The sequence below is a fragment of the Centroberyx affinis genome, unplaced genomic scaffold (genome assembly GCF_046629955.1).
Source record: "Centroberyx affinis isolate AG114_WGS23_722 - 3 ecotype Tasmania unplaced genomic scaffold, CSIRO-AGI_Caff_v1 ptg009768l_1, whole genome shotgun sequence".
Classification (NCBI taxonomy): domain Eukaryota; kingdom Metazoa; phylum Chordata; class Actinopteri; order Beryciformes; family Berycidae; genus Centroberyx; species Centroberyx affinis.
Window position 1 is genome coordinate 1 of NW_027284632.1, and position 15,000 is coordinate 15,000.

General features: G+C 47.6%; 1 protein-coding gene across 1 annotated transcript in view; it reads right to left on the reverse strand.

Annotated features, from left to right (window-relative positions):
• Window positions 1-6,997: 6,997 nt before the first annotated feature.
• LOC139640541 (ras-related protein Rap-1b) overlaps window positions 6,998-15,000 on the reverse strand; it is a 9,197-nt gene continuing 1,194 nt past the window's right edge. Inside the window, exons 3-7 of the mRNA XM_071514716.1 lie at window positions 10,324-10,380; window positions 10,071-10,211; window positions 8,637-8,780; window positions 8,332-8,424; window positions 6,998-7,650 (exon numbers count right to left, since the gene is read on the reverse strand). Of these exons, the coding sequence (XP_071370817.1) occupies window positions 8,338-8,424; window positions 8,637-8,780; window positions 10,071-10,211; window positions 10,324-10,380 (429 nt within the window). The 3' untranslated portion in view covers window positions 6,998-7,650; window positions 8,332-8,337. The remainder of the gene's footprint in view (window positions 7,651-8,331; window positions 8,425-8,636; window positions 8,781-10,070; window positions 10,212-10,323; window positions 10,381-15,000) is intronic.

Genomic DNA, 15,000 nt, shown 5'->3' on the forward strand with positions numbered 1-15,000 from the left:
GGACGCATCGAACAGAACCGCCGCCGCCGCTGGAACCCTGGTTCTCTCATGATACCTGAGAGACAGACAGGCAGGCAGACAGACAGACAGACAGGCAGGCAGGCAGACAGACAGGCAGGCAGACAGACAGACAGACAGACAGGCAGACAGACAGACAGACAGACAGACAGACAGACAGACAGGTCACACCAACCAGCTAATAATAATAATAATAATCTGTCTAATTTGTGTTTTTCTTTGATGTGTCTGTATTCATTCTGCTGTTTCACTGAATATTGACTTTTTATCCTGAAGTCTCATCTTTCACTTTAAAGAACAAGAGTCTAGTTTTTGGTTTTATATTTATATTTTGGACCATGTTTCCTTTAGTTATGAGTCTCACATCAGCCACACAGAGACTTCATACTGAGTTAGAAACCTGTCATGCTTAATAAATCTGTCAGTCTGCTGATGAAGATGCTGCTTGTTTATTGGCCGCTCCTCCGTCCAGTCAGAGCGCAGGTCAGAGGTCGTACCCATCTGGTCGGAGCGGAGGCCGGCCAATGGGACGCTGCGCTGAGGAGACGCACTCCTGGAGCGGGAAACCCTGTAGCTCTTCTGGTATTCACTCACACTCTGGAATAAAGGATGGATGAATGATCAGTAATAATCATCATGTGTTTAATCTTCAGACTCATTCTGACTTCTGCTTTTACTTCCTGTTCCGTTGTTTTTACCGTCTGTTCTTCTTCTTCTTCTTTTATCCTGACCTGGTTTCATTCATGTTGTGATCTGATGCACTTTGTAAATAAACTCTGCTGCTTTAACACAAATACTCTTCAGATTGTTATCATTAACATGTTTATGAGCAGCAGTAGTGTCATCGTGTTTCTCTCTGAGCAGATTGATGTGTTTGATTCAGACGGATTAGAACCGGATTAGATCAGATTACATGAAATTATGAGATTATGCTGAGTTCAGGTGCTGCTGGGAAAGTGCGCCACCCGGCACTTCGCGGCCGGCTGCTGAACAGCGTTGCTTTCATGTGCTGTTCAGTCAGAAAATCAAACCTGGGAGACAAGCGATAAACAAACATGGCCGCCTGCAGCTGAACAAGTAAACAAGACAAGCTTCATCCAAACACCCGTGAGCTGACCCTGGCTGATAAAGCAGCAGCCTGGTGGGAAGGTTAAAGGTCACAGTCACAGTGTTTTCAGTGTATGTGACATGTGACATCGCGGCCATGTCTCTCTTGGAAAATGGATTGTATCTCAATGAGACAAGCTGCTAAAATAAAGGTTAAATAAATGAATGAATTTTTAATGAGTTTCTGACTTAATCGTCAGACTTTGGAGGGGTTCATGTGACATTTCCACGTTTTTCCGACAGCACCTGAACGCACCATTAATCCTGAACCTGCAGACAGCGGGTTCTAGGCTCGAGCTGTTAAAACACCGGTACCGGCTCCGGCACCGGCTCCGGTACCGGCTCCGTCTGCCGGTTCAGTCAGAGTAAAGTCAGTTAGTTACAGCTGGTTAGTAGACAACTAGTTAGCGAGTTAGCTTGTCATGCTAACCTGCTGCTAACGCTGACAGCCTGAACTGACTGTGTGTGTGTGTGTGTGTGTGTGTGTGTGTGTGTGTGTGTGTGTGTGTTCACCTTGAAGCGGACTGTCATGGCGTCGTCCCTGCCGTTAACTCACTCTTCTGTCATTCTAACCGGCGGGTCGACGGTAACTAACCGACTCAACTAACCGGCTGCTTCTGTCGTTTCAACTTTAGTTACCGGAACAAGCTGCCGCCGTTGCCATGGCAGCTCGGCGTCCTGCGCAGGCGCGGTCGCAGCAGCTACTTCTCTAACAGATCTCGCGAGAGTTCTCAGCGTTAAGCTGTCAGGTTTGCTTGCCGTCTGCTGTAAACTGATTAAGAAACATCTGTTTCATCAGTGTTCGGTCTTTTTGGTGATTTTTCGTCTTGTGTAAATGTTTTTCTGTTCAGTATTTCTCCTGCTGTTTCACAATATTTATTTTGTGAAATAAATATTGTGAAACAGTTTAAATATTTCATGAAGCTTTCACTTTGAAGAAAAGCAGAGCAGCAGCCAGTTGCAGCAGCTGAACTTCAGTTCAAACTTGGCTAGTTTGAACGTAAAGTCTCACTAAGTCCCAGTTTACGCATTACGAACATTTTAACTGTTGCACCAACTGAAATAGTTCCAGCGTAGACTGAAGTTACAACTTCAAACTCACAGCAGCTCCTGCTGGGTGGAAAGTCCTCCGTTAAATAACCGCTGGCTCAGCATCAGTTTGACAGACAGGTTTAACCTGCTGAGGAGCAGGAGGGGCAGGAGGGGCAGGAGGAGCAGGAGGAGCAGGAGGGGCAGGAGGGGCAGGAGGAGCAGGAGGGGCAGGAGGGGCAGGAGGGGCAGGAGGGGCAGATCAGCTCGGGTCACGCCGGTCACGCTCCTCCGTGACGGGTCACATCCTTCTGAACAGGAAGATGACTTTGATTTATACTCGTGCTTTGTGCTTGACTTCTATCTTGGACATGAGTTTAGATCACTGAACTGACGAATAACGAACTTTCTTTAGCCATCAGTGATGTTTACTGAGGGGGAAATGCCTAACCTTTACTCTGTTGAAAATAACGGTTAAACCGCTTGATGTCACTTGTTGTCTGTATTGATTCCAGCCGGTAGCAGGCTGCTGTCTGGGTTAGATGACTGCTACAGAGCAGAGGAGGCAAACTGACATGGATCCTTACAGCCTGCTTTATACTCGATAACCTATTTGTTGATGTTTGTAGAGGTTTGCAAATTTCCAAAGTTTCTAATCTTTTTCTGTTCTATCACGTAGCCATGGTTACATGAGAGACATGATTTTAGCTCTAGGTGCAGCACAGGGAGGTTCTATCAAGGAGGTTCTGTATTAAAATGTTCTATATTAACGGGTTCTGTATTAACGGGTTCCATATCAACGGGTTCTATATTAACGGGTTCTGTATTAAGGAGGTTCTATATTAACGGGTTCTATATTAACGGGTTCTGTATTAACGGGTTCTGTATCAACGGGTTCTGTATCAACGGGTTCTATATTAACGGGTTCCGTATTAACGGGTTCCATATCAACGGGTTCTATATTAACGGGTTCTGTATTAAGGAGGTTCTATATTAACGGGTTCTATATTAACGGGTTCTATATTAACGGGTTCTGTATTAACGGGTTCTGTATCAACGGGTTCTGTATCAACGGGTTCTATATTAACGGGTTCCGTATTAACGGGTTCCATATCAACGGGTTCTATATTAACGGGTTCTGTATTAAGGAGGTTCTATATTAACGGGTTCTATATTAACGGGTTCTATATTAACGGGTTCTGTATTAACGGGTTCTGTATCAACGGGTTCTGTATCAACGGGTTCTATATTAACGGGTTCTGTATCAACGGGTTCTGTATCAACGGGTTCTGTATTAACGGGTTCTGTATTAAGGAGGTTCTGTATCAACGGGTTCTGTATTAAGGAGGTTCTGTATTAACGGGTTCTGTATCAACGGGTTCTGTATTAAGGAGGTTCTGTATTAACGGGTTCTGTATTAACGGGTTCTATATTAACGGGTTCTGTATTAACGGGTTCTGTATCAACGGGTTCTGTATTAACGGGTTCTGTATCAACGGGTTCTGTATTAACGGGTTCTGTATTAAGGAGGTTCTGTATTAACGGGTTCTATATTAACGGGTTCTGTATTAACGGGTTCTGTATCAACGGGTTCTGTATTAACGGGTTCTGTATCAACGGGTTCTGTATTAACGGGTTCTGTATTAAGGAGGTTCTGTATTAACGGGTTCTATATTAACGGGTTCTGTATTAACGGGTTCTGTATCAACGGGTTCTGTATTAACGTGCGGCAGGGGAACAGGGTTTTGTTAGTGGTCTGTCTCTGTCTCAGAGGAGTCTCAGGCTGCAGCTGAACAAACAGCTTCAGTGTCAGACTGACTGGTGTCAACACAGGGCTGAGCGATAATTCAATGTTATCGTTTATCGTCTTTCAGTGGAATATCGTGATGATATGAAGATATTTTAATGTCGTGACACATTCCTGCTGTCTGAAGTGATGATGACAAGCAAATTTTACTTAAAAAATGAGGTATGGTAGGAATATTATTTGAATATTTCTGTTTTGTTTGACATCACACCTAACATTGGTTAAATGAGATGAACATTAATTTGATTATTTAACGTGATTTTGCATACATTAACCATATCGTGATATATATTGATATCGAGAAAAGTCCTTATGATTATCATGATATTGATTTCAACCGTATCGCCCGGCCCTATTTCCACCTAACAGTCAGTGTAGACTTTACACCTGAACTCATGATAGAGCTTCAGCTCAGCTGGCTGCTGGGTCTTATGTTTCTGAGTGAAAATTGACTCTTAAATCTCATCTTTCACTGTAAAGAAAAAGAGAACATTTCTTTTTAACCATATTTCCTTCAGTGTGGACTGCAGCTCAGCAGAGACACTCAGCTCATGTTGGACAGATCCTGATGTCATGTAATCCAGTCTGTCCCCAAGTCAAGTCAGCCAGCAGGGGGCGACATCTATCTATCTATCTATCTATCTATCTATCTATCTATCTATCTATCTATCTGTCTGTCTGTCTGTCTGTCTGTCTGTCTGTCTGTCTGTCTGTCTGTCTGCCTGTCTGCCTGTCTGTCTGTCTGTCTGTCTGTCTGCCTGTCTGTCTGTCTGCCTGTCTGTCTGTCTGTCTGTCTGTCTGTCTGTCTGTCTGTCTGTCTGTCTGCCTGTCTGTCTGTCTGCCTGTCTGTCTGTCTGTCTGTCTGTCAGATTGACTCCACTCTTCAGGTCTCTGTTACAAAATTGCACCACTTTTATTCATTTAAGGCTTTTTAGTTTTAGTTTACATTTGGCTTCACCCCCCCCCCCCCCCCCCCCCTCCCTTCAGCCCCCCCACCCACCCCCCAGCTGCTGTGGGCTTCCTGTTCTGTACTGGGAACAAACCAGTCAGCCCAGTTAACAGGAGAAAGAGAGAAAACATGAAGTTTATCCTCCAACAACCAAACTGTCTCCTCTGATCTGCTGTGTTGCAGTCTGGAAGCAGCAGCTCTTCTTCTCTGGTTTTAAAACATGCTGTTTGCTGTTTGCTGTTCAGTAGGAATATGAGCATGCAGACTGAGCGCCTCCTGCTTCAACATGCTGCATGACATCACCATGACATCACCATGACATCACACCGGACATGCTGCAGGAAAACCACTATACTGACCAGGAACTACAGTGTGTACTGCAGTACTACAGACCAGGCAGTACTACACGGTGTACTGCAGTACTACAGACCAGGCAGTACTACACGGAGTACTGCAGTACTACAGACCAGGCAGTACTACACGGTGTACTGCAGTATTCAGTCTCTGGTTTAACATGACAGTAAGCTGAACATCCTGGCATTTAAACAAAACTCTGTTTAAGACTTAAAACAAAAAAAAAGAAAACTGTCTGTAGCTGCTGCTTCACAGGCCACGCCCCCCCCCCCCCCCCCGGGCCACGCCCCCTGCCCCCCCCCCCCAGTACAGACAGGCTGACCCACAGACAGCTGATCCACAGAGAATGGCTCAAACCAAAGTATAACAGACGGGGGAACGGTCACCACCGGGCAACACAGCATGTCATGATGTCATGATGTCACATGACCCTGCAGGGAGGGGTGGGGCTTGGACCGGCTCCTCCTCCTGCTCCTCCTCCTGCTGTTCAAGGAAAACATCAAACTTCTCCTTTAACTGCTGAGAACAGACAGCAGCACCATGTGTTCCTGCTGCTGCATGCTAACACTTAGCATCCAACACGGTGTTAGCATCCGGCTAACAGTGTTAGCATCTGGTCGACACGGTGTTAGCATGCAGCTAACAGTGTTAGCATCCGGCTAACAGTGTTAGCATGCAGCAGCAGGGACACCTGGATGCTGCTGTCTGTTCTCAGCAGTTAAAGGAGAAGTTCAACCAGTTTCCCTTTAAGACACACTGATGAGACCGGTGGATGAGTTGGTTAATAATAATAATAGTAACAATAATAACATTAATAATAATCAGGTAATAATGTGGTTAATAACATAGAAAAGGAGCCGGCCGTCCTGCTGGCTGTCCCGCTCTGTAAATGGAACGCACCCCGAGTTCCACCTGGGCCAGACAGACGACTGCCACACACACACACACACACACACACACACAGACACACACACACACACACACAGACACACACACACACACACACAGACACACAGACACACACAGACACACACACACACACACACAGAGACACACACACACACACAGACACACAGACACACACACACACAGACACACACACACACACACACACACACACACAGACACACACACACACACACACACACACAGGGAGGTGATGAACACTAAAGCCTGTCTGCTGTCTGAAGGCAACATGAGCAGCAGACTGGAGTCAGCTCACTGTGTAGTACTGCAGTACTCTGTGTAGTACTGCAGTACTCTGTGTAGTACTGCAGTACTCTGTGTAGTACTGCAGTACTCTGTGTAGTATTGCAGTACTCTAGTACTGTGTAGTACTAGTAGAACAATTAACAGTACTACAGCTGCTGTTTGTCTGTTTGGCTCCAACAGGAGAGCAGATGTTCTTGGTGGTTCTTGGTGGTTCTTGGTGGTTCTTGGTGGTTCTTGGTGGTTCTTGGTGGTTCCTGCTTCTCTAAATGAAACACGGCTCAATTTCAGGGAAACTTTTAGCGTTTTGGAAATGAACTCAGTGTTAGCATCGTTAGCATCGTTAGCATCCTTAGCGCTCCAACACATTCCATTAGCTGCAGGCTAATGAGCTAGCCGCTTCTTGAAGAACATGCTAACGACGCTAACGTGTTTAACTGAGCGGGCGGTGAGCTGACCCCAGGCCTGCTGACCCCCCCCCCCCCCCCCCCCTCACCCGCCCTCACCCCCCCCCCCCTCGCCCCCCGAAAACAACAAAAACATTACATGACTTTTCTATCTTTTCACACAGAATCATAACAATAATAATTACTGTAAGTTTCCACAGGTTGCACCAGAGCCACACACACACACACAGTCAGGCTGCTGTCAATATGGAGCCGTCACCACGGCAACAGAATCACCTGTTACTACAGCAACAGCATGGAGCGGGACTACGGAGCCAACATGGCCGACAGTGAAGTGGGTGTGGCTCTGGTCTGCTGTCAGCAAACAAAAAAGAGACAGAAGAAGAGAAACTGATGAAAGGAAAGGAAATAAACATTTAAAATAATAATAAATTTAAAGCAGGAAGCCCCTCCCCCAGCACGAAAAGGGCTAGCAGAGAGCATGATGGGAAATGTAGTTGAATGGGCGGTTGGGTGGACAGCGCCGTTCCTCCAACAACAGAATCATCATCTTCATCATCATCATCAGTCTGGTTTGGGTTTAATGTTTCCAAGGCAACAGTAAGGGGAGGGGAGGGGGGGGGGGGGTCGTCATGGAGACAGAGGTCAGAGGTCAGTCCGCCTGCCAGCCGCTGATGTTGACGATGATGATGTTGTTGTTTGTGTGTTAGAGGGGCGTGGCCAGCTGGAAGATGTCCTGTGATTGGTTGGTTGGTCAGGTGGGCAAACACCTGGAGAGAGAGAGAGAGAGAGAGAGAGACAGAGAGGGAGAGAGAAAGAGAGAGAGAGACAGACAGAGAGGGAGAGAGAGAGAGAGACAGAGAGGGAGAGAGAAAGAGAGAGAGAGACAGAGAGGGAGAGAGAGAGAGAAACAGAGAGAGACAGAGAGAGACAGAGAGAGAGGGAGAGAGGGAGAGAGACAGAGAGAGAGAGACAGAGAGGGAGAGAGAAAGAGAGAGAGAGAGACAGAGAGGGAGAGAGAGAGAGAAACAGAGAGAGACAGAGAGAGACAGACAGAGAGGGAGAGAGAAAGAGAGAGAGGGAGAGAGAGAGAGAAACAGAGAGAGACAGAGAGAGACAGAGAGAGAGGGAGAGAGGGAGAGACAGAGAGAGAGAGAGACAGTGTGGTTGATGTATACTAACGAGCATGTAGAATGGTGCGTTCATGTGCTATCAGATTTATCAGAAAAACAAATTTCCTGCTTGGAAATTGACCATGAACTCTCTGAACCTTTGTGTCAGTCAGCAGTGAGAACACAAGCTGGCAGACTAACCTCATCTGTCTGAATGAAGCTACCAGACGGCCATGTTGTTTACTGTTTGTCTTCCTGGTTTGATTTCCTGAGTAAACAGCACATGGGAGTCCGGGATGTCGGAGTTCCCCGGCAGCACCTGAACGCAGCGTCACTCACCTGTCATTAGAGGAGCTGACAGTTGGACTTTTTGCGAGTTTTCCCCGGAGCCGGACTCTTCCTGTTGATCTGCCGCACCAGGTCATAGAAGATCTGCACACACACACACACACACACACACACACACACACACACACACACACACACACACACACACACACACTTCTATATTACTCTAACTGCTACTACAGTTGCTGTTGTTGTTGTAAGAAAAATAAGAAGAAACTGTTTGGTAAAATGTGTGTGTGTGTGTGTGTGTGTGTGTGTGTGTGTGTGTGTGTGTGTGTGCGTGTGTGTGTGTGCACCTCGTTCACGTTGATCTTGCTCTTGGCTGAAGTCTCCAGGAAGGCGCAGGAGTTCCACTGGCGGGCGAGGCCGACGCCCGACTCCTTCCCCACGACTCGCTCCGCCTCCAGGTCACACTTATTCCCCACCAGGATCATGGGAACCTGAATATTAACATAACATTACAGCCAGGATCATAGGAACCTACACAGTAATATATGAATATTCATATTATCATGCTAACTGGGATGAAAGCAGTTTTGATGAATCAGGCATGTGTGTGTTAATCTGACAGCCAATCAGCTTCAGCTCTCTACAGCTCCTGACAGACAGACAGGCAGGCAGACAGGCAGACAGGCAGACAGACAGACAGGCAGGCAGACAGACAGACAGACAGACAGACAGACAGACAGACAGGCTGCTGGAGTCTGAAGATCTGAAGGTCTGAAGTTTTCTCTAAATTTTCCAGGTTGGGGCCAGGTGGCCCCACCCACAGCCCGTCTGAGCCTCTGGCCCCGCCCACAGCCTGTCTGAGCACCTGGCCCCGCCCACAGCCTGTCTGAGCACCTGGCCCCGCCCACAGCCTGTCTGAGCCCCTGGCCCCACCCACAGCCTGTCTGAGCTTCTGGCCCCGCCCACAGCCTGTCTGAGCCCCTGGCCCCGCCCACAGCCTGTCTGAGCCCCTGGCCCCGCCCACAGCCTGTCTGAGCCTCTGGCCCCGCCCACAGCCTGTCACTCACTGTGTGAGCGCTGGGAGGAAAACTTCTTCTGCTGACTCTGCAGCCAAACTTCACATTTCCACAGAATTCAGATCTGATGTCTGCTGACAGCTGACAGCTGCATGTTAGCATGTTGGCATGTTAGCATGTTAGCATGTTAGCATGTTAGCATGTTGGCATGTTAGCATGTTAGCATGTTAGCATGTTGGCATGTTGGCATGCAGCTCCATGTTTCAGTGACATCACACACTGAGGCTTGTTTCACTGCAGCGCTGATGAAAAGGTTCATTGTACCAGCAAGTGGAAATCTGAGGAAGAGTCTCATCCTGTTCCTGCAGGAATGTCTTCCTGCCCCCCCGCCCCCCCCCACCCCACCCCCCACCCCCCACCCCACACCCAGATGGAAAACTCCAGTCTGCCTGCTGTCAGCTTGTAACAGCATGTAACAGCAGAGTCTGCAATGTGTGTGTGTGTGAGTGTGTGTGTGTGTGTGTGTGTGTGTGTGTGTGTGTGTGTGTGAGTGTGTGTGTGTGTGTGTGAGTGTGTGTGTGTGAGTGTGTGTGTGTGTGTGTGTGTGTGTGTGTGTGTGAGTGTGTGTGTGTGTGTGTGTGAGTGTGTGTGTGTGTGTGTGTGTGTGTGTGTGTGTGTGTGTGTGTGTGTGAGTGTGTGTGTGTGTGTGTGAGTGTGTGTGTGTGAGTGTGTGTGTGAGTGTGTGTGTGTGAGTGTGTGTCGTACGTCCTCGGTGTCTTTGACTCGGAGGATCTGCTCCCGGAGGTCCTGCAGGTCGTTGAAAGTCGACTGAGCGGTGATGGAGTAAACCAACGCAAAACCCTGACCGTTCTTCATGTACAGGTCTCGCATCGCCGTGAACTGCTCCTAACAGACAGACAGGTAGAGAGACAGACAGGTCAGAGACAGACAGACAGGTCTCGCATCGCCGTGAACTGCTCCTAACAGACAGACAGGTGGTAGACAGACAGACACTTACTGTTCCTGCTGTGTCCAGGATCTCCAACATACACTGCTGCCCATCAACCTCCACTTGCTGGAGAGAGAGAGAGAGAGACAGAGAGAGACAGAGAGAGAGAGAGAGAGACAGAGAGGGAGACAGAGAGGGAGAGAGAGACAGAGAGAGAGAGAGAGAGAGAGACAGAGAGAGAGAGCAGAACAGTTCATTCTTCTGTCAAAACTCTTGCTGAGTTGCAAACTCTCATGTTTATTGATTTAGTGTTTAGATAATGTCAGCTTGTTAGCTAGCTAACCATAGCATCTGGTCAGCTAACCATCACTGTCTTGTTGTTAACACATCTGATTAGCACACTAGCTAACGTAGCTAGTAGCAGCTAGCGTTAGCATGTTCACATTAACATCAGTGTGTTTGCTGGCTAGTTAGCTAGCTAACAGTTTGTTCAGGTTAACTGAGCTGACTCTTCTCAAGCTCCAACTCTTCATGTTTTGGAGTAGAGACTAGGGCTAAAGACAAGACAGTTTACTGTGTCACAGTAACCTACATTTGGAAACAAATCCACCTTATCACACTATTCACTTTTACTGAGAACGTTACTGAATGGATCTACAGCCACTGTAACAGAGCTTGGTTGTGATTATTAATTTTTAGTGGCTCAGGGTTGTGGGTCGAGCTCTTCATTCACAACACAACGCAGATATAGAAGTAGTTATAATGGTGCCGTGACAGAGCTTCTGGCATGATCAGGTCAGGGGAGACTCCGCATTTCCTGAGGTTTTGACCCCAGTTGCGGATGAGTTCACTCTTGCTTTAGTTTGCCATTGGTGTAGTGCTCTATCTGGCCACAGGGGGGCAACATTGTCTTGACAACTTGTGACTGACTTGGCACTCCACTGTGATATTTGGGCTACTGGAGGTGTGTTGTGATTTCTTTTGTGGGGAGACAAGAAGGTTTATCTATTTTGTACGTCCTCTGTGTCTTTGACTCAGAGGATCTGCTCCCGGAGGTCCCGGAGGAGGAGCGGTGATGGAGTAAACCAACCGAAACAACAACAAACACTGACTGCTACCGATTGGACGGATGAGTGTAGACAGGCTTTCCATCAGTTAAAGCAGGCCCTGCTCGACCAGGTCCCTCTTGCTCACCCGAACTTCAGCGAACCATTCCTGCTTTCAGTGGATGGTTCTAGTAACGGCCTTGGTGCCGTGTTGTCGCAGGTGCCTGTGGGTGGGACAACTGCCTGGGCTGAGGCTGCTGCTGTGTGCACAGACAGGGTGCAAGATGTGCTCCGTTGGTCTACTCATCCATTTGACAGAGCCTCTGAAGGGGAAGAGGCTGTCAATTCCCAATGTGTGGCAGTTGTCCAGCTTGGTGCTATGTGGACGCAGGAGGTGGCGGCTGTTCTGCCTGCCCACGAACAGCAGGATACGGGACTGTGCCCACTTTTACTGCCACAGCTTTCTCAGGCTGTGTTGCCATCAGAACAGATTGGAACGGAGGTGCTGTCACATGATCAGCTGATGGATAAGCAGAGAAGTGATAATGTACTGAATAGAGTGATCTTCTTTGTGGAGCAGGAGAGGAGACCATCAAAGAGAGAGCATGATAAAGAACCGATTGATGCAATGCGGCTGTTGAAGAGCTGGGATAAGCTGACAATGGTACTGTATCAGGTGTCCAGTAACACTGTCATGAAGAAGAAGACTTACCTGTATGTTGTTCCAGCTTTGCTGCTCTAGAGTGTTAAAGGGTATCCACGATGAAGCTGGTCATCACGACCAACAGCGAACCCTATACCTCAGGAGGCAGCGGTTTCATTGGCAAGGCCTTGGAAGGGATGTCATGGAGTATGTGAGGCGCTGTCCCAATGTGTGGTGAGCCTGAGGCTAGAGCACCTTTGGAGAACATCAGGACAACTGAACCCCTTGAACTAGTGTGCATAGATTTCTGGACTGCTGGAGATTCTGCAAACAGATCCTTGGATGTGCTTGTTGCCACTGAGCACTTTACTAAGATGGCGCACAATCAATCTGCAAAGGCTGTAGCATGTAGGCTGTCACATAACTATTTCTGTATCTACGGCTTTCCAAGACGCGTCCACTCTGATCAAGGGGCCAACTTTGAGAGTGCTCTGATTGCTGAGTGTGGCTGGTGTTCCAAAATCCCATACAACACCTTATCTTCCTATGGGCAATGGATCCTGTGAGAGGTTGAACAGGACATTGGGCAAGATGATACGTGCTCTGCCTCCCAGAGCAAAACAGAGATGGCCGGAAACACTGAAATCTCTCACTTTTGCATACAACTGCACCATCCACAAGACTACAGGCTATGTGCCCTTTCTACTGATGTTTGGGAGGATACCAAGACTGACCATTGATCTGGCCTTTGGTACTGTCCTGGACAACCCCGAGGTTGTGGACTATGATCAGTATGTTCAGTCACTGCGGAAGGCCTTGAAGGATGCCATGGGGATCTCACAAGGTGTGACAACAAAGCAGTTAAAGAGGCACAGTGACTTGTACATCCAGAGAGTGCGGGGGCACCAGTTGAGGTGGGTGATCATGTGTTGTTAGCCAACAAGGGGGAACATGGAAAAAGGAAGCTTGCTGACTGTTGGGAGAATGTCACTTACCTGGCTGTTGGGGTGAATGCTGGCAGTCATACCGTCAGAATCCAGCATAGCTCAACTGGTCAGGTGGAGGTGGTGCATCGAAACCTGATAATGTCAGTGAACTTCCTTCCTCTGACACCTCTGACAGTGGGGTGGATATGTCTGTCTTGTCTGATTCTGTGGGTCTTGATGACGGGCATGGGGCTGCAGCTGATATATACTGCTCGGTACAGGACCAGAGTGTCGGATCTGCCGTCTTAGAGGTCCGGCTTAGCAAGTTTGGAGGCCGATGTTCAGCCCTTGGGGGATCCGGACGCCCAGCCGCCAGACTCAGCTCTTGTTCAGTCTCAACCCATTAACTATGCTGGACGATCATGTTGTTCTGTCCCCTGGCTCCATCCTGGGATGACTCTTGTCTGGGGCTTCCAGTGAATCAGCCCAGAGTTGACCAGTGGTGTGGTGGACTGTGTCACTGGACAAACGTGTACTGACAACTATGTTTCCTCTATATGTACTGACTGTACGGACGCGCCTGTCATGACATTGCTGCATCTGCTAGAGGCGGGACGGTTGGTGGTCGTGTCAGATCTAGAGCAGGTGGGCTGTCTAAACCTGTAATGAGACTCACTGAGATGATGCATCACAAGAAGGTGACAGTTTGAGGATTATGCGGTTACTTGGTTTTATGTTGATATGGGTTCATTGGAATGGGTTTTTTATGCGTAGTTGGTATGTATTTTTTTCTTTTTCTTCTTTTTTTTTGAGGTCATTTACAGTCACATTGTGTATTTAACATGTAACAGGCATGTTTTTCCTATGTGTGATGAGGGGGTCTGGTCTGGTCTGGTAAGACCATCCTGATCACGTGACCTCACATTCTGTTTGGCTCCACGGATCAGTCTGGACTTCTAGCCGCCCACATCGATATCAGTGGGCGGGACTACTTGCCTTGACAGACAAACTCCTTCAGCCAATCAGCGTAACAAAACATGTGACGCCGTCATGGTGCGCTGCTCAGCAGACACACGGGATAAACACGGTAACGTTAGCAAGGATTAAACAAGCTGTGTCTTCTACAGAATGAACGATTTTTGCCGTCTTTGCAAAGAGAACAGTCGAATAAAAAGCACTTTGTGTAACATCAAAAAAATAACGTTAACGTTACCGCTCGTTGCTTCGGGAGACGCCATTACTGTTTTTCCAGCGGCGGCCTGTATTTCACGTCATCAACTTTGACGCAGTCCCTGATTGGCCCGGTTACGTTGTAATTTCAGGAAATCGATGTGGGCGGCTAGAAGTCCAGACTGATCCGTGGAGCCAAACAGAATGTGAGGTCACGTGATCAGGATGGTCTAACCAGGCTAGGTCTGGTCAGCCGCTTTATGCACTAATCCCTGTGGAGAATAGTCTTGACTGGGCGCTTGTGACTGTGATGACAGAGTTGTGAGTTCGAAATAAGGGTCTGGATTTTTTTTTAAATTATTATTGTTGTTTTTTGCTCAGCATGATATACTATATATGGTTTGTGGATAGTTCACAGGGGTTTTGGTGCCTGGTAGTTTCGCCTGGTCAGTTTTCTTTCTTGTCATTATAGATTCTGTTTAATGTACCTTTTTTCTCTTTTCTTTGGTTTCTGGGTTTCTGTTCTTTTGAATGTTGTATGTGGGCTTCAGTGGAATTCAGCAGGGGGAGTGTAACAGAGCTTGGTTGTGATTTCACTTGAAGTAAAATTAATTTTTAGTGGCTCACAGGCGCCCCCCCCCCCTACACACACACACACACACACACACAATCAGCTAAATGCCAGTGTTGTTGGCAGAGTGTTGCCAGTTCATGAGAGTTGTGGCACTCGGCACTCAGCACACATATTGGGTTTATATAAATCACTATATGGATAGCAATGTGAAGATGTTTAAATCAAACCTTTGCGTTTGCGATTGAATCTAACATGTCTTAAAAGAGCTAAATTTGCTGTATTGTACAAATAATGTACGCGACTAGCTAACTAGCTAGGCAGTGTGCTAAAATGATTCGTCAATCTTTTGTAGTGTGCTGAGTGTGAAACACGACCGACCTGACTGTG